The sequence below is a fragment of the Meles meles genome, chromosome 1 (assembly GCF_922984935.1).
Source record: "Meles meles chromosome 1, mMelMel3.1 paternal haplotype, whole genome shotgun sequence".
Lineage (NCBI taxonomy): Eukaryota > Metazoa > Chordata > Mammalia > Carnivora > Mustelidae > Meles > Meles meles.
In genome coordinates this window covers 132876621-132897560 of record NC_060066.1, presented here as the reverse complement: position 1 = coordinate 132897560, position 20940 = coordinate 132876621, and the positions used below count along the sequence as shown (strand labels likewise).

Sequence of the window (20940 nt, the reverse complement as noted above, 5' to 3'; positions counted from 1 at the left end):
AGATATCACCAGCCTCACTCCCCTTACATCTAAAGTATCTTCCCTCCATCCCTTTCTTCCTTCCACAAATATCCCAGCTTCTTAGCAATTCATATGAAAACTGTATTTATTTGCGGGGGGCGCCTGTGGCTGAGTTGGTGAAGTATCTGACTCTTGGTTTCAGTTCAGGTCATGACTTCAGGGTCCTGGTATCAAGCCTCATAGGCCTCCTTGCTCAGCCAAGAGTCTGCTTCTCTGTCCCACTCTTCCTCCTCATGGTCTCTCTCTCTCTCTAAAAGAAATAAATCTTTAAAACAAAATTTGTATTTATCTGCCTGTTAGGGCTGCCATAAAAACAAACAAACAAACAAACAAAAAACCACACACAAATTAAGTGCCCTTAAAACAACAAGAATTTATTATCTTCAAGTTCTGAAAGATACAAGTATGAAATCAAGGTGTCAACTGACCATATACCCCCTGAAACCTATAGGGTAGACCCCTTCATTGTCACTTCAAGGTTCCATTGTCTTCTGTCCCTGTCATTCCTTGGCTTGCAAATACATTACTCCAAGCTCTGCCTCTAACCACATGGCTGTCTTTCCTCAGGTATCTTCACATCATCTTCCCTCTGTGTTCTACTCTTTATATCTGTTCTCCTGTCATCAACCAACTCCTTGGTCACCCCACCACCCTGTCCAAATGCAGTGAGAATTTAAATCAAGTTCTCTTTCACACCCCACCATTCTTACAGCAATCTTGGTTTCACCAGTCACTTGAATCATCCAGCATCTGCCCCTTACTCAACCATCTCACCACCAATTGATTTTTCCTCACATATCACCAAAAGCACAATCCCCTTGGTCATGTTCTTGACCTTTTTATTACTAATTATCACACCATCTCCAAAAGCTTTATTTTAAACACACCATTCTAGTCTCTACTTCTTCCGCTTTCATACTCTTATACCTTCCAACAATTCTTTGACCTTATTAAGACTACCATCCCATTGACCACATCACCTCTGGTATTCTCACTATTCATTTTTCCCTACTATCCTGAATTCCATCACATTAGATTCCATGATTTACCACTATGAATTCTTCATGACACCCTTAATTTTCTGCCCCTCTCTCACATCGACATAATTATCCAGGTAAATCTTAACTAAATTAACTACTCTTTGTCTGAACCCAAGCAATTAAAAATGGCTAGAAGAACCCCAATCGCATTCATGCTAAATTCTTAACAAATTTCAAATGGAAAACACACAATGCCTAATAATCTTACTATGGTTTCTTATTATTTTCATACTCCCACTTTTCAGAAAGTTTATTCATACTTTCTTCTATTCTTCAAATTTACATGTTGTTTTCCTCTTACCCTCAGTTAATGATATTGCCTCACACTCTTATTGAGAAACTAAAAACCATCAGATGGGAACATCCACTATGGCACCTCTCTGCCATTCATCTGACTCTTAATGCTTAAACTTATCAATCCTATTCCATCTCACCAAAAGAATCCCTTTATACAAATAATTACCCCTTCTGTGTCCTTTAACAATGGTGTCTCCTTCTATTGGCTCTCTTTCATTAGGATACGTGCATGCTCTCTTCTCCCCCTCCAGTTACTTCCCACTTTCTGTGTTCCACTGTGGAGCTAAACTAGTTTTCTAGTATCACTATTTCACTTCTTTATCTCCTGTTCCCTTCTCAATCTGTTACAAATGGACTTCTTTTTCTAATAGCTATTATTAAATTCACAATTTCTCTATCCCACCAAATTAAAAGAGAACTTTCATGCCCTCCTCTTCCCTTTCAACAGCAATAAAGAATTGACTATACCACTATCTTCCTCCTCCTTCGTATTCTGTAATACCACAGACTCCTAGCTACTTTTTCTTCTACTAAATGCCTAAATTACCAACTTTTTGTCTAGCTACACTGTCTCTAAATGATTTTACTCAATCCCAGGATTTTAAACATCATTTTTGTATCAATAATCCCCCACTCTCCATCTCTAGATATGATTTCTTTACTAACCTTAAGATACTCATTTCCAGTGGCCTATTTAATTTCTTTACTTTGGTATCTATTAGGGATTTAAAACTTAATGTCATTAAATACAACACTTGTATCTCATACACCTGTTATTTCTTTTTGATCCTCAGACTAAGTCCAATCCAAGCTCTTTAATTTTCTTTCTTTGTTCCTCAAAAACCACGGCAGACTCCTTCTCATAAGTTTAAGGTTTAAGTTGAAATGTCACCTCCACAAGGAGGCCTTCTCTGACTATCCCAAATAAAGGAGGCCGCACCAGTCATTCTGTATCATATTATTGTGGTTTAGTTTTACAAAATTTCATGATACTATCTGAAATTACGATACACTTTGAAATTTTTACTGCCCTTTATTTTTCTACTGTAATGCAATTTTACTGAGAGCAGAAATCTTTTCTATCTTGTTTGCAGGTATGCTTCCAAAAATCTGGACTAGTTTCTAGCACATAGTAAGAAATTAATAATATTTCTTAATACATAAAAGAAAAAACTAAATTTCTGTGTTTAAAAGATTAAAACCTCATGATTATCAAAGACATAGGTCACTGGAGTCAAAAAGACAATTCACAGCCGTTACCAGTGTTAGAGGCAGTTAGTTAGACTCTAACACAATGCCTGGAGGTGCACAAAAAGTCATGGCCAGCTATTGGGAAAGTCAGAGGCCCATCCAGGCAGCACTCCAAAACAAAGTCACAAGAAACTGGATCAAAGGGGACAGACCTAAGATGGCTGACAAAGCAGGACAGAAAGCCAAGCAAAATAAGGAAGGAAAGACTAAACCCTGCTTTCAGGAAATCCCCACCCCGAATAATGAATATTCCACCCCCTTGTTAACAACTATCAATAGAAAATGAAACCCAAACCTCTGGGACCACAGCTCTCTCTCACTCCATTGCATGTTCTCTCTTGAGAGCATACTCACTTAATGCTTTCCCACATGTATCTCTCATTCAGTGTTGTGTCTGTCCTTGAATTCTCATGAGGAGATAGCATTCAGGGACATCTTTGGGATAGCCTGGATCAAGGCCTCAGGGCTGGGGGTCTCCCCAGTTCACCCAGCAACATCAGTATTTTAATATTTAATGTTAACTGTGTATTTGCTATATGTTGACACTATTAAAAATGATGAATATGTAGTATTTCCTTCAACCATACAATAATCCCATGATATAGGTACTATCACTGTCCCAACTGGACAGATGAGGAAATTAAAACATGGAAAGTTGAAGTTATTTGCCAATGTCAAAAACGAAAATGTGGCACAGCTAGGATACAATGAACATTAACACTTTAATTCCATAGTCTACATTCTTAACCAATCTGTGCTACAATTCCATTTTAAATACAATAGTAATGACCCATTACATATTATATTATAATAAATACTATAATAGATCAAGCCTACTAGTCCATTGTTAATTCTGAATTTACCTGAAGTTAATTTTAGTGGTTTATATGTTTCCAAGAGTATTGATTTTGTTGTGATTTTATAATTAAATAGCATCTAATTTTCTTAAAATCTGTTTTGTTTCTACTTTTCTTTTGTACATGTGTGTACTTCATTTATTATTGAAGTTTAACTGACTTACAGAACCATAAGAGTTTCAGATGTACAGCATAGTGATTCAACAGTTATGTACATTACAAAATGCTCACCATAAGTGTATTTACCATTTGTCACCATACAAGGTTATTACAATATTAGTAACTATATTCCCTAGTCTGTACTTTTTTCCTCCTTATGACTAATTGATTTTATAACTGGAAGTTTGTACCTCTTAATCTCCTTCACCTATTTTGCCTATCCCCTATTCTCTGGGCCCCCATAGCCACTAGTTTGCTCTCTCTACTTATGGGTCTATTTCTGGTTTTTGTTCATTTGTCTTGTCTTCTTGAATCCACATATAAGTGAAGTCACGTGGTATTTGTCTTTTTCAGTCTGACTTATTCACTTAGCATAATGCCCACTAAGTCTATCCATGTTGTTGCAAATGGCAAGATTTAATTATTTTGTATAGCTAAGTATTCTATTGTGTATATGTATACCACTTCTTGATCCATTCATCTGTTGATAGACCCTTGGATTGCTTCTATGTTTTGGCTATTATAATTAATGCTGCAGTGAACATAGGGATGCATATATATTTTCATGTTAGTGTTTTCATTTTCTTTGGATAAATTCTCAGAAGTGGACTTACTGGACCACACAAGATTTCTATTTTTAATTTTTTGAGGCTGCACCAATTTACCACCAACAGCGCACATGGGTTCCCTTTTCTCCACATTCTCACCAACACTTATTTTTTTGTCTTTTTGACACTAGATATTCTGACTGATGTGAATTATTCTAGTTATTCTGATAGCTCAATGTAGTTTTGGCTTGCATTTTCCTGATGATTAGTAATACTGAATATCTTTTCATCTAACTGTTGGCCATCTGTAGGTCTTCTCTGGGGAAATGAATATTCAGGCTCTCTGCCCATTTTTATTTTCATTTTTATTGTAGATTTGTTTACCTTAGAGAGAGAGAGAGACACATACACTTGTACATGTGTAAGCAGGGGGAGGAGCAGAGGGAATCTTCAAACAGACTCCCTGCTAAGTACAGCCTCTGACATGAGGCTGAATCCCAAAATCATAACCTGAGCTGAAATCAAGAGTTGGCTGTTCAACTGACTAAGATATCCAGGCACACCTGCCCATTTTTAAATTGATTATTTGTATTTTTGGTCTTCAGTTATATGAGTTCTTTATACATTCTGGATATTAACCTCTTATTGAATATATCATTTGCAAATATCTTCTTCCGATCCATAGGTTGTTTTCTCATCTTGTTGATGGTTTCCTTTGCTGTGCAAAGCTTTTTTTTTTTTTTAGTTTAATGTAGTCCCCAATTGCTTATTTTTACTTTTATTTCCCTTTATACAAGAGACAGATCGAGAAAAATATGCTACGGCCAATGCCCAAGTGATTACTGCCTATGTTTTCTTCTAAGAATTTTATGGTTTTAGGGATTGCCTGGGTGGCTCAGTCGGTTAGGCATCTGCCTTCCAGGTCATGATCCCAGGGTTCTGGGATCAAGACCCTGTGTCAAGCTCCCTGTTCAGCAGAGAGGTTGCTTCTGCCTCTCTCTCTGCCCTTATCCCGACTCGAGCTCACTTGCTCTCTCTCTTTCGCTCTCTCTCGTGCTCTCTCAAATACATAAAATTTTTACCAAAAAAAAAAAAAAAAAAAGAGAGAGAGAGTGAGAGAGAGAGAACTTTGGGGTTTCAGGTCCTGTATTTAGATCTTTAATCCATTTTGAGTTTATTTTTCTGTATGGTGATGGAAAGTGGTCGAGTTTCATTCTTTCACATATTGAGTCCAGTTTTCTCATCACCATTTATTGGAGAGACTATCTTATCCCCATTTTGTATTTTTGCCTCTTTTCATCATAGATTAAATGAACATATAAATGGGGTTTATTTCTGGGCTCTCTATTCTTTTTTGATCTAAGTGTCTATTTTTATGTCAGTACCATACTGTTTTGATTATTATAGCTATATAGTATAGCTTGAAACCTAGAATTGTGATACCTCCAGCTTTATTTTTCTTTTTTCTCAAAATTGCTTCAGGACATTTTGTGGTTCCATACAAATTTTATGATTATTTGTTCAAGTTCTGTGAAAAATATTACTGGTATCTTGATAGATATACTGAATATAGATAGATTATACTGAATCTGTAGATTGCTTTGGGTAATATAAACATTTTAACAATATTAATTCTTCCAAACCATGAGCATGGTCTATTTATTTGTGCCATCTTCAATTTCTTTCATCAGTGTCTTATAGCTTTCAGAATGTAGATCATTCATCTCCTTGGTTAAATTTAATTCTAGGCATTTTATTCTTTTTTATGGGGTTGTTTTCTTAATTTCTCTTTCTGCTACTTCATTATTAGTATATTGAAACATAACAGATTTCAGTGTATTAATTTTGTATCCTGCACCTTCACTGGGTGAATTTATTCTAAGAGTTTTCTGGGCTTTCTATATTTAGTATCATGTCATCTATATATAATAACAGTTTTACTTCTTACTTATCAATTTGGTGCCTTTTCTTTTTTTCCGTCTGGTTGCTATAGGTAGGACTTCTAGTACTATGTTAAATAAAAGAGGTAAGAGGGAGTCATTTTTGACGTGTTCCTCATTTTAAAGGAAAAGCTTTCAATTCTTCACCATTGACTGTGATGTTAGCTGAGGGTTTTTCATACATGGCTTTTATTATGTTGAAATGTGTTCTCTCTAAAGTCACTTTGTTGAGAGATGGTTCTATTTTTCTTATTTGTATTTATTTCTATTTTTCTTTTATTTTATTCTTACACTAAAATCCTATTAAAGTAAAATTTTTTAAAAGAAAACCCAAATTATTTTAAAATGTGGAAAAAATGTTCAAATTAACCAATATTCAAACAAATCCAAATTAAGCCAATTGCCACTTTCTTTCTCTTCTTAAGTACATAAAAGAAAAAGAAAAAGAAATCGTGCATGGATACACACACACACACACACACATTATATGTCTAATACAAAGGCCTAGGGTAAAAGAATACTTTGAAAATCTGGTCTGGTAGAGTGGCTTAAGGAGAGGGAGGGGCACAGGGTGGCAGGTACAATATAAAAACTTCTATTTTGTTCACACATTGGAACATTTGCAGTTGTCATTGCATTTATTCACTGAAGATAAAAACCTGAGATTTATCCACTTAAAATAACCTGAAACCCAGCTTTACTCTCCCTGTTCTCTTCGGAAGAAAAAAATATGGAAAAGTCAGGCAGTCAAGCCATGATCTAGAATGAAGCATCAAATAAGTACTGAGTCCAAATGAAGTCACACCCACATCAAAGGAAACTGTATTTAGATGCCTGTGTGTTCTGTAACCTTGAAAGTGGTGGGGGGATGCAGCAAATGAGTAATTGGTTCCAAATGCATTTTGTCCTGCCTTTGCACCCAATAATAAACCCTTTTTTCCTTTTAAAAACGCTTTTTTAAAGACACTCAATTCATTTGAATCATGTAGGTAGATGGAAAAGGCAAACTGAAATGCACTATATACCAATGAAGCCAACCCTTTCCGATGTATTTTAAGCAAAATGTCTTAAGAAAAAAAATACTTTAGCATTATTATAAATAACTAAAACAAAGTAAATTTCTGATCATAAAGGAGAGTTCTGAATAAGTTTTGGTATCTTCACTCCACGGAATCTCATGGTGCTATTTAAAACTATTTTAAAAGTAGCATTAATCAGGGGAAATAGCTCTGATTGGAGAAGGAAACAAATATAAAACTCAATCTGATTAAAACTGTTTAGGAAAAATAGTTCTTTAGGGAAAATAGGAAAAAATATATTCCTTATGCATAGGAAAGAAAAACACTAAATTATTTAGCAAGGCTGTTTTGGGTGGTGTGACTATGTACATTTGGGGTCTACTTTTCACTTATGGCATTTTTTTTCCTGTAATGATTATGAAAAACAATTTTAAAAATCAAATCAGAAGAATGAAAAAAAATGTATAAAAGTTAACCTCCCCCCGACCAAAAGCATCTTGTTATGAAAGCTGTCATGGTTTATTTAACCCTAGGGATCTGTGAGAAGAACTGAATAGCTTTCTTTGAAGTATGAGGATTTTAAGGATTCTACTCCAGTACTCCCCAGTATTTGTCATGTAGGAATATCTGAAAGTCCCCAAAGCTTTGAGGTCACTGAGATACAAGGAGTCAGAGAAAGGTAACCTGAATTCCCCATGGGCTAGAAACCCAAGGATTTAATGCTCTGGCTTTCACTGACAGTTATCAATCTACAAAAACACTGGAGAAGCACTAAAAGATTCCCAACTCCTTTTTAGAATCTCTGATCATAATTTCTAGTTAAAGACAACATCATTCAAGAGATACAAAATACGAATTTATGAATTCCAGATCACCTCACAGAACTCCATCATACGTAAAAGCACTGGACTTTTTCTGTGTGCCCAGGAGAGATCTTTAAAAAAAAAATCATTCGTTTGATTGGAAAAGAAAAAGAAGGCAAGCAGGAAGAAAGTTTAAAAATCAGGTAAGTATACCATATAATAGGTACAGATGGTATACTTAATCCCACCTAGCATGTAAAATAGAGTAGCTATGACAACACCATGTCTGCATTTCCTTAATAGGATCACTCAGCAGGTCACATTTCAAACAATTTCACCATTGCCACATTTTATTACAAACCATCCTTAAAAGACTGATCAATAGCAAACTCATTGAGAAGTCAGCAAACTTCACAGTGGTTGAATGATTTCCACAACATCAGAAAACAAGAGCAAACATATTTCCAGGCCTGTCCCCTATCCTATCATAGAATACTTGCATTAATTAATATACAATGAATATTCTGTTCTATTGCTTTGCTGAAGATTTTCACATGGCATTTATATAGACATACTAAAATTTTAAATTTTTAGCATGCTACTATAGTCGATTTTCAGTATCATTCAAAGGATTTCACAAAGATTAAATAGAAGATCTACTTAGGCGAGTCAGTTGGGGGTGGGCAAAACAAGTTGAAAATTAGGGAATGAAGTTTGGAGAGAGAAGTGTAAGGGGTGGGGGGAGTGGGGAGGATCAGCAGAGTGGTGGGTAATAAAATATGGGAGGAGGGGAGGTGCAGTCAGGGCTCCATCCATGAGCACCATCTGTATAAATCAGGCCTGGAGTTGACATGTAATTTTGTGTGGGTCCCCTGAGAAGTGGCCCTCAGGGCTTCATTATTGATGAAGAGATTTTTCTTCAAAGTGGCCCAGTCAGCAATGCCTCAAGGGGACATTCGTAAGCACTCATAATATCAATTTTCAAGCACCTGGGAGGTAGGAACACAGATTGTCTCTTTAATTATTATGATAGAGGTAGAGGATAGTAAGAATGCTATTATACAACCAAGCAGAAATTCTCAAAGAAATAACATTACCATAACCTAGTATAAAAAAGTTTAATATTTGAGTCATCTTTCAGAAAAAGCACACTTTACATTTCCTGGTGCACAATAGGTTGATCTCCAACTGTTTACTTCCTAGGTGGTGAAAAAGTTTTCATGAACATACAGTATGTGCAAAGATGCTTAGAAGTTTGGGGGCGGGGAACATTTTTCAAGCTAGTATACTTAGAGAAATTATAAGCTTAATCCAGCTTGTACGAAGAGATATCTGAGTTGGTTTTCTTTTTTTTTTTAAGTTATTGTGCAGAAATTCCTTTTCAGCAAAGGATAGTACTAAACCCTTCTAAATATACTTGAGAATGTCAAGAAATAATTTTCACCAATGCACTGGTCCTGATATGGTCTCAAAAACAACCCAGAAAAACACTAAAAAACGAATCCATATGTATACTGCAGTAAAATAGTAAGGGTCAGGGGGGTCAGCCCTGGATTTGAATCTTATTCCCTAGTGTATTAGATGTGGATAACCCCATGTATAGACAAAACCTATGCCACATACTTCCTTTGAATCTTCCTCCGTTTACATTAGAAGGTTAGCAATACAGAGGGCATTAAAGATATTTTTAAAATAGAAATAGAAAATGAAGCGGGTCTTTTTAATTAACCTGAATTTCAGAAACTCCCCCTCCTCATTGGTAATATTGACAAATAAAATTCAGGAACTTTCTTATAAAACATATCTGCAGCATTTCTGAATCTGTAATGAGCTCTCATCATAATTCTTTTTATCTTCATTAACCCCTCCCCTTACATATTTTAACAGACTTTGATACCACTAGTTAATTTCTGGAGTTGAATAAAATTCCAGCCAAATGATGTTTACATAATACACATGATACATGCAGTAGTGATATTTAAAAGAAGTATTGCCATTAAAAAAAATACACTTTATGTGACACATGCTGAGGCATTGGTTGTATATGGCACTAATTAATCATTATAGCTATTGCATTACATAATTAAGCTTAAATCCAATTGACAGAGGAAGAAATGATAGTCCAGGAAAGAACTTGACCACAATCACAAAAACAAACAAACAAACAAAAACCAAGAAGCCAGGATTAGAACCCAGGCCTGTTTTAATATGATGCTTTCTTTTTAAACCATGAACTAGAGCTTGATTTTCTGAAATACAAAAGAAATAACTGTATACAAAATTACTGACTTCCTAATATCAATAAATAGATATCTGTGGTGAACATTCTAAAATAAAAGTACATTGAGTTCACCTCAACCAGCATAACATTTTAATGTCAAGCAATGGAAGAAGTAATAATTATAAACCACAGGAAATATATAATCCTATTAAGAGTTATCTCAGTAGTATAACTGGCTCCAGGATATCAGTGAACATCCACACTATTGATGTTTGAGGCCAAAAAATACCTTCTTTTGATACAGAGGATTAAGAGCAAATGAAATTCAGAAGGTAAACATGTCACATTTCAAAATCAAAATTCTGACTATAGATAAATTTATAATCTTAGAATGCCTTACTAAATATTTTTGAATTAAGGCAAGGTATAAATGACATAGAATTTTTCTTACAGTTTTAAGGACTGAAGGTTTCTACCACATATTTGTCATTATAGACCTACATCTAAGAGAGAGAAAAAAAAATGGCCAATTCTATTTTTCAATATCTGCTATTGCCACACTGAAGTCTGGATTATAACAAGTATCAGATTTTCTTTGTCAGATTATTTTATAACTTTTTCAGTCTTGTTATCTTTAATTTTAGTGTTTTTAATTTTATAAGTTAATTTTATGCTTATTAAAAATTCTCCCACAGTGGCCAGATAAGTTTACCTTACTGGAAAGTCTATTTTTTAGTTCTTGAGTTGTTCCCCGTTTGGTAAAATGCTGTATTCAAATAGTTAATGGAAGACACTGCTTAAAGATTATCCAATTATCTCAGTATTTTGGCCCTAGATGTCTTTCACATTCTTATCAATTCCTTACTGCAAACATTCAGCCTTCCAAAACTGAATTTTTCTTCCAGAATGTCAAAAAGAAGGTTACTGAATTCCAGCACATTTTTACAATTAAGCAATTGGACAAGAGTATCTGCTATGATTAAGATTAAGCAGATCCAACGTAAAAATTTCCCCAGTGAAAGATTCATCGTTAGTCATTAATCTCACAGTTTTTAATTAAATTTCTAAAATTGGTCACTGAATCAGTGTGCAGGTGGTAGATTTTTTTTTTTAAATGTACTGAAATATATATATGGCCATGCTTACATAGGTAAATGTACCTTAAAACTGCAAGGAGCTATCATTTGGAAGGAAGTAACTTCCCAAATCACATAATGAGACACATTTTTACTGCCAAGATAAATTCCTTAGAAAGAGAAATACTTTAAATATGGTCCACAGAACAGAGGACAAGCAATTTTTAACAACTCAAACTCATAAAACAGGCTTAAAGTTAAATTAAAAAAAATTTTTTTTAAAGCCTTAGCAAGTCAAGATAGCATTCCCATAGATCAGTGGTGCCCAATCAATAAAAGAAAGGAGACAAGAAAGAACTGTCACCTATACACTGAATAAAAAACATTAAAAATTTTAAATAAATAACCATAACTTCTGCAAAGGTGAATCTTAATTCTCTCCTTTGGATCCACCATCCTCCTTACTCCCCTGGGACAAAAGCAGTTATGATAAAGGATACTCTGAAATACCTTTCTCCATCTCTACCAATTAATTCATAACCCATGTCTTCCCTTTTTTCAAAATGCTCCTTAAAATGAACTTTCTCCAAGTTGTTTCCTTTATTTTCCCACTTTACAAATCCACCATTTTATGAGCTTATTTTCTTAATAAACAAAAACTTCTCAATTATCTTCTCAAATGGAAGCCAGAGTATAAGTAATTCAGAAATTATTTCTATTTGACTTGAAATGCACTGTGATTCTGTAGACAACAGACTGAAATCTTTTTTGATTGAGGGTAAATGTGAAATGAGTTTATACCCTTTAATACTCGCTAACTGATAATTCAAGGAATGGACCTTGACTTGTGATTGTGAAATCATTAGAGTGGTAGGTAGCAATTTAGTTTGGCTGTAAATATTCACCAAAATTACTGTTATTTTAAAAATTAAAAGCTTCCTGTGGCTATATACATTTTTCTTTAACTATTCTTTCACAGTCTATTCTCAATGATCCATATCAGTGGAGAGGAACAAGATGTTGAACACAATAAATTCTTCCAAAACCATTCTTACTTGCTCTTAAATGGGGAGATAATGATATTATACTGGTTATCAATTCAAACTAAATGAAATACTATGAAGATAATGATGAAGTCAGGGAAAGTGATCAACATTGGGTATCAATCTTCTCTGAAACCTTCCCAGGAGAATCGTTACTCAAATCATCTAGACAAAATTCAGCTTTATCCAAAAACTAATTCCATAAAGTACAATGACTTTTAAAGTATACAGCTACTACTAATGAACTTTAGAATGCTAATTATTCATGGCCAGTGATTTTCCTAAGATATTTGTTCATATTCTTAGTTAACATTTGTCCTTTTTCCTAACAAGATGTTAATTTGTGACATTTATTCTATTTTCTTTTTTTTAAATATTTTATTTATTTAGTTGACAGAGAGAGAGGTCACAAGTAGGCAGAGAGGCAGGCAGAGAGAGAGGGAGAAACAGGCTTCTCACTGAGCAGAGAGCCCGATGCGGGGCTCGATCCCAGGACCCTGAGATCATGACCTGAGCAGAAGGCAGAGGCTTAAACCACTGAGCCACCCAGGCGCCCCTATTCTATTTTCTATTGTGATTTTATTTAACAGATTATGCAAATATGACTCAGAGAAGCTAAGTAACTTGCCTAGAATCACACAGCTAAAAAGAGACATTAGACCTCAACCCCAGACACTTCGCTATGGATCCCAGGGTTTGAATCACATTAATATGTCAGGGAAAAAAATGAACAGAAACAAACAAACAAACAAACAAAAAAGCAAGTATAAAAGCAAAAACCTTAATTTTTTTTTTTAAGATTTTTTATCTATTCATTTGAGAGAGAAAAAACAGGCATGTGCACAGGAAAGCAGGACAAGGGGCAGGGTCAGAGGGAGTGGGAGAAGCAGACTCCCAGCTGAACAGGGAGCCCCACAGGAGCCTGGATGCAGGACTAGATCCCAGGACCCCCGGATCATGACCTGAGCCAAAGGCAGATGCTTAACGGCCTGAGTCACCCAAGCAACCCCCAAACCTTCACTTCTCATGCAGCTTCTACAATTACTACAATGACAATTTTTGAGTACATGAGTGAGGTTTCATTGTCTAATATATTACTTACTTACTAATGCATCATTGTTTGCCTATCTTCCATCCTGAAATATTCCAGTTTGGGGATTTGGTGACATTCTGATTTTTTCATGCTCCCAATCCTTCAAGCCCTGATGTAATATATAATTGAAACTAGAAATTATGGAGTGAACACACAAAGCAACTTTGTATACCTCAGTAACTTTTTCCCTCAGAAACAAAGATATTTCTTGGCTGCTTCACTGAAACCTGAGGTTTTGTAGGTAGCTTATGGGGAAAATTAAATCACTATTATAGAAGCTTGTCAACATCACCTTCTGTTCTTTTCACATTTATCAAGTGAATATGTACTTTGTTTCATACTGATTTTTTTTTTAAGATTATGTACTTGAGACTAGAGCAATGGTCACAGATCAATCTTTAGACAATGCTATTAATGAATTCATTCAAGGAAGGCAAATCCAATGTATGCACTCAAATTTAATAGAAAACTGAGCTTTCATAATTCATTCTGATTCTTCAAACAAAAATGAACTTTGGTGAATCAATAGGATCAACTGAGACATCTATGCTTGTGTTCCTTTAGGCTTAAAGTATTTTTCCTCACTGCATTATATTTTAATGATTAATTTCACGCTCTCTCATGGTATTCTAGCTCATGAATCACGGGTATTACTTTGAGAGAAAAGGAAGGTACTATGTATGGTGAAAGATATTACTGATTAAAATGTGTTGCATATATGAACTACATAAAAGCTGAAAAACTTTAAATATCACCATTCTAGATTATAAGTAATATCATACAATCATGCTACATTGTAAGTAACATTATACAGGTCATTCAAGATTAAAAGAAATATCATACAGATTAATCCTCTAGATTAAGATTAGATTGAGGTGAATGTGAGGGTTTGGATTTTTTAAACAGTCTTGGTTCAAACACATACAAAACTAAGCCACTCATTTAATGTTTTACTGGCATCTTTTCCTTAAAGTTATCTGGTTAAGAACTGATTTCAAAGACAACTGCAGGAGAAATACAAAGAAAGAAATCAGTTAAGCGAATAACACACCATTCTAAAAGCCAAAAGCCACCTGCCCTTTGACACTCTATTCTCTAAAATCAGTACTGCCTGAATGCTGTCAAGTTTGCTAATTAGCTAGTTTTAAAAAAAGAAAAAAGAAAAGAAAAGGAAAAGAAAGAAAGAAAAGAGAAAGGAAAAGAAAGGATTTGGTTAAGTCAAAGAACCAAAAAGGACCATGACATAAATCAAGTATCTTTTACCCTGCACACACTAAATAAATATTGGGTTAAATATATCTTATCCATCAATATTTTCAAAATAGTAAACTATCCACGAGAGAAATCACAAGTAAATTAAACAGACAGATCACTACAATGTAATTTGACTCTTGTTACTAAAATGGATTTTTCCCAAACTAATGAATGGAGTGGGAAGAAAGCACTACTTACTCACTATCTCCCAAAGAGAACACAAAGTTACTTCAATCAATGACAGAGGGAAAATGTGGCAAAAGCAGCTATTCTGCAAACAGGTGGTTTTAAACTTTTACTTAAGCCACTGAAAAGAACTGACTAAAGAAAAACTGTATCATTTAGAAAAAAGAGAAAATATACACATATACACATACACACATTTTATCAGCAAGGGGAGACCCCCCCCCCAAAAAAAAGCCTTATAACACAACAAAAAAATAAGCAGTTTATCTTAGCTCACAAATGCTGAACTGGATTAGTATGTCTAAAATCACTGTTTATAATTAAACCCTTCTCATTTCATACATAAAGATCTTAGGGAGAATTTAAAGGAAACGGTCATGTCACTTCAGGTAGGACCTTATTCACAGGAAGAAAGATGACATTTTTACAGAAACAGTGCAAGAGGGAATCAAAAAACGTTGAAAGGAGAGAAAAATACAGCTCGTTTCTGTTTTTCTGACAGCACTGCATTTTTCATGTTCTCAATACTTTGTTCCATTCCTATGTTAAATAATTTCATAAGCAACACTATGGCTAGCGGGGACTGCTACAATAGCTGACACACAGATCTCCTTTATTTCTATGCTCCACCTTTGCCATTATTCAGATTCATCTGTTGGAGGTGGGGGCAGCAGACAGGTGCCCGGAAACGCAAACGGGGTGGGGGGAGGCGAGAAAAGGTAAGTGTCGGGGTAGACTCCATGGGAAATGGGAGCTCCTATCCTCCAGACTCCGCCTCACTGAACTCTTGTGCCTCTAAGTCCTGCCATTCCGGGCAGGACACGACAGGTTTCCTTAATCCCCTCCAAAGTAAACCCAGGTCCCAACCCAAACGGTACCTCCTCTAGTCGCGGGACCCCTCCACTTCTCTCCCTCGCTGCCCACGCTGGGCTCTGGCTTCCCGCTGCTCCACCCGCCCCGCAGACCTCCCACGAAGGCAAAGTTTCCCGCGTCTCCTCCTCTTTCCCGAGCGACCCCGGCGCCCTCCCTCGCACCCAGCAACTGGGCCCCTTCCGCCCCAGGAGACCCCGCGCGCAGTGGGTACCTCGATGTCCGCCGCGTCCTTGCTAAGCACGGGAGCCATGGCAGTGTTCACAGCCTCAAGTCGCCTAGTGACAGACCCTCCTAGCGTCCGCAGGTTCTAGTCAGAGAGCGAACTGACCGCCAGCCGTAGCGACGGAGTAAATAGGAAGCGAAGGGTCGGCGGCGAGGGGGCGGGGCGGGCGTCGGGAGGCCCCACCCCCGGGGGCGGAGCTGCGGGCTCGGCCCCGCGCCTCTCGGCGCACCGCACTGCCCCGCGGAGCCACGGGGAAAGGAGCCCGGCCCATCCCCCATCCCCCAAGCTGGCGGCTTGTTTTTCTTCCACCCGCGGCTGGAAGGGAAGGAGGGGGCCAGTTCTCCCGGGACTGACCTATGCTCTCTAAACTGTTAAAGCCTGAGCTTGATAGGCGGGGGCCAGATGGGAGAGACCCACAGGACGAAAGGTAAAAGCAGTTGGTGCTCTAAGTAACAAATTGCTCCTTTTCTTTCCTTCCGCACGAACCCCGCGAGGTGCAGAAACATTGGCTTATGGGCCGCTGTATCTTCTGGAACTCATCAGGGATGAGGTAGTAAACGTTCCTCCATTCATCCAGCAAACAGGCAGGAGCAGGCAGGGGCGCGGGTCTAATGAGAGTAGCCAAACCCCGGGAGTGAGAGCGGGGGCAGGGTTATAGTGGGGCTGAGCGAGGGAGGCGAGCAAAATTTCTACAGCCAGAAGTGGCAAGTAGTAAGCGATGTAGGTGGTACAGAATCAAGGTTGTATTTTTGCAGGACAATCCTAAGGGTTATTTACAAATATGTATATATTATTCTAAAATGTGAGGCTCTTTTGAAGAGTGCTTTATGTTTTGTTGCAGAGCTTGCTGTGGAGAGGGGAGTGATTCTCGTTTAGGGACGGTCTCAATCCGAAAAAAAAAAAAAATTCATCTTTGAGTATATGGTTTCAGACTTCCTTCAGTTCTCCCCGTGAGATAGATAAATCATACCCTTTTCTCTCCAACACTACCTGCTTACTTCTAGTGAGGCTTTTATCAGACTTCTTAATCCTCTTGGCTAAATTGCAAGAACTTTGGATTTAGGTATTTTCTTCATATGGTATTCTTTCATTAGTTCATTCATCATTTCATTCAACAAATATTTATTGAACATTTTCAGTGTACCCAATACCGCCTTGGATACTCTGGATATAATCTGTCTTCAGGAAATACATCACTCTCATGGAGATTATACTCGGAGTAAGCAAGTAAACAAAATAGTAAGAAACAGTGTTGCCTGCTTGGAAGATAAAAGAGGAGAGGGACAGAATAACTAGGGTGTGGGTGCTTACCACCTTTAGTGGTTTGGGAAGACTTCTTTAAATGAACCATTAGATTACCTTGCAGAACCTGGAATTTACTAGATAGAGAATGGATGCATTTTCTTAAATCAAATAGTATTACTAAAAAAAACCTATAGAAACCTTAGAATCCTGTTTTCTCCCACATTTTATCCAACCCCAAGCTCTTAAGATTCAGCCTCCTAAGGAATATTTGTTCGTCTCTCCATCTTCAACACATCCCTAAGCTATTGGTATTCCAGCTTCTAGTCTTACCCTTCTCCACTCCAGACTGAGTTTTAAAAGGTATTAATTGACTTGTATTATGCGCGCACGCGCGCGCGCGCACACACACACACACACACACACACACACACAGACTGTATAAATCTTTCAGTGGTTTGCACTGCAGTCAGAAGAAAATACAGACTCCTTAGTGACCTCTTAATAACCTCCCCTACCCTTCTCCAGCCTCACCTATGGCCATTCTTTCCATGACTCTGTAAGTTCCACCACAAAGTAACCTTCCCTTCTTCCAACAATTTCTCTTCCCTTTGCTCATGTCCTCCAGTTGGAGGATTCTTCCCATTCTATTCATCCTTTAGGTCTCAAAGAAGGCTTCCCTGACCCATCCCAATCAACAAGATTAGACTCACCCTATCTCTGTTGTTCTCTTTTTTTTAACACCTGTGGGGGTTTTTTGGTCATAGCACTATCAAATATTATTTGCATATTTATTTCAGTGTGACTTGTTTAATAACTCTCTTCCATGTAGAATGTAAGCTACAGGAAGAGAGGCTCCTGTCTGACTTGGTTGTCTACCAGATAGTCAGCTCCCAGCCCAGGACTACAGCATAAGAGACCAAGAACATTTGGTGATTGAATGAACACAATAGATCCTGAAAGTGGTTTATGCATTAAGCAGTTCATTTCAGAAGCTTTAGTTTCACCTTGCCATGTATTTTTCTCAATATCCCACTTATTCCTGAGAAGTAAATCACAATATCTGTCAATGAATTTCTAGTTAAAATGTGTCATACTAACTACTTTCCTTTTCATGAAGTAATGTTCCAAAGTCAAATATTCCTGCCTCTTCCTACAGCTATCCCTTACCCACCTCCAAAGCCATCTATATCCTCCTGGAGCTATATATGTATTATATATGTATAATAATACTTTAAAATGGTATATAATAGTATTTATATACACACATGTATATATGTGCATACAAACATATACATGGAGGAGAGGAAAAGGGTATATGTGCATATACCTATATAACATAAATATGTGAATGATGTACTTAATTATAATGTATATGTTTCCTTCTCCAATTTAACCAGAGAGCTTCAATAGTCAAATTCCTAACTACCAGAGATAGAGATTTAGATGATCATTTAGACTGCACTCTACTACAAATCTTATCAGTTAGCAATCCATATTTTAGTTTTATATGGATACAAGTGTCCACGTTATCCTTAAGAGTTAGACACTGTATTTCCATATTCGCCTTTTGTGATTATTATTCTCCTGAACCACCATAGGATGGGTTCAAAATATGCTGTCTTTCCAAGGGTAAGAGCTTCTTCAGTGCACTCAATAATCAAATATAAAATTCAAATGCTATTTTACAATCCCCCCTGACCTCACCAAACAGATGTACATGGTACTAAGACATGTAATTAAAGGATTTAATCATGTTGCTCACATGCCACACCTATATTCTGTGATCAGTGATTGAATCTAATAATACTTTAAATCCATTGAAATTCCACATTAAACAGTTGTACCTGTAAGTAATCCAAGCTGTTTAAAGCTTACTGCAAATGCATTCACACCACACTTTTTTAAAAGTTGTAAATTATGATGGCATTTGTCAAGCTGTCCCTCCATCTGGAAGCACAGTCAAATATCAGGTGTTACACATTAATTTTTTTGTAGACTTTGGAGAGACAGCTTATCTAATAGTGTACAAATTCACCAAAATGCATTTCAGCTTAATAGTTTACATTACACAAGTGAATATTATTATGATGATTATTATTACCATAATCAGGATGAAAGCTTATGAATCATCTTTCATATCTGAAAAGTTATATAATATGACAAATTTAGAACACAACAAAAATGCAGATTTCCATATGTTTTATTTTTCCCCCTGTAGCATTAAGCAGTGTTTTTTTTTTCCAGACACTCCTTGGAAGGTGTTTTCCCCCCAAAAAGTGAGACTTTAATCGTGAAACTTATCTTACCTATCTGATTTTTTAAGACCAGATTAACTCCTATCCAAACTGACCAAGATAATGATTAAAAATCAGCTGGGTCAAAAATCTCTAGTGTTCCTACTCAAAGAGACCATTATATGTATGTTAGCTCATATTATATGGGATAAACTTGGTATAATTTATTCAACTAGATATACCATGTATCCTTTATAACCATACACATATAATACACATGGGTGCTACATATATGCATATACATCAAAATGCCATAAAAAAGCACAGCTAACACAGAAACTACAAATCCCTCTCAGAAGTTTATTCAATGATTGTTTATTGAGTGCTATTTCAGGCACTGTGATAGGCATGAGTGATACCTCACCATATGTTACAGACATTGCCCTTGTTATCACAAACTTTAAGCCACTAGTTCAAAACACACAATGTCATAATAGTGATTTTGAGTAAGTGGTCTAACCAAATGGGGTTATTATAAGAATTAAATGTTAAATTTATGTGATTGTATTTTGTAAAATGCCATGTAATGTTAGTTGAATATTAAAAATTTAAAGATATGCCCTCTCGTATTCTAGAAAAACATCATTGGCTCATGATTCACCATGAATGACTTTGGGTAAAATGCAGTGTGAATCAGAGGTTGATAGAGTTAACTGACTTTAAAAAGGGGAAAAAGGGGTGCCTGGGTGGCTCAGTGGGTTAAAGCCTCTGCCTTCGTCTCAGGTCATGATCTCAGGGTCCTGGGATCGAGCCCCGCATCAGGCTCTGCTCAGCAGGGAGCCTGCTTTCCCCCCTCTCTCTCCTTACTGCTCTGCTACTTGTGACTTCTCTCTCTGTCAAATAAATAAATTTAAAAAAGGGGGGGGGGGAATATCCTCTGGAATGAATATTACCTTATTACCTTGAAGCCTTTTCTTTGGGCTTTTCTCTCAACATCAAAAGTCACCATAATTCTAGCAACTGTCATTTAAAGCTGTCAGTTTGTTTTCTTGCTGGAATTTTATTCTTTTGTAATTTCAAGTACATCTGTATTTGGGATTGAGATAGAACCTTGATATAAATTATTCACAGTTATTCCTTTTGGTCATCTATATTGGATGCCACTGGTGTGCCTCACATATCCCCATCCTTCTGCCCAATCCACTCAGGCCTGAGATATGAATTCCCACAACTACTGGGAGTGTTGGTGGTTGATAACTCTCTGTTAGGTCCCTCTTTGGAAAATGCCTCTGGCTAAAGAGACATTCATGTAAGGATCATGTCTCTGCCCAGGGTAGCAGGTATCCAATGACGACTGATGCAGAGCTATAAATGCCTGGCACTTGCCTCTATTCAAGACATCTTTGAGGGGCCATCTCAACTTTAGAGATCCCTTGAGGGATCATCTGAGACGTTTGTTGAGATTGCAGTAAAGTTCAGCTTCTCCTTCTATCCATCCTGCTTCATCTCCCACCTCCAAAAGTCCTCCTCGAGACAGCCCTCCCAAGAAACTTCCTG

At 36.8% G+C, this 20940-nt stretch overlaps 1 protein-coding gene across 1 annotated transcript in view; it reads right to left on the bottom strand.

The window, feature by feature from the left end:
* DPYD (dihydropyrimidine dehydrogenase) overlaps positions 1–16044 on the bottom strand; it is an 868613-nt gene extending 852569 nt beyond the window's left edge. Inside the window, exon 1 of the mRNA XM_046016334.1 lies at positions 15893–16044. Coding sequence (XP_045872290.1) covers positions 15893–15931 — 39 coding nt within the window. The 5' untranslated portion in view covers positions 15932–16044. The remainder of the gene's footprint in view (positions 1–15892) is intronic.
* Between the last annotated feature and the right edge of the window lie 4896 nt (positions 16045–20940).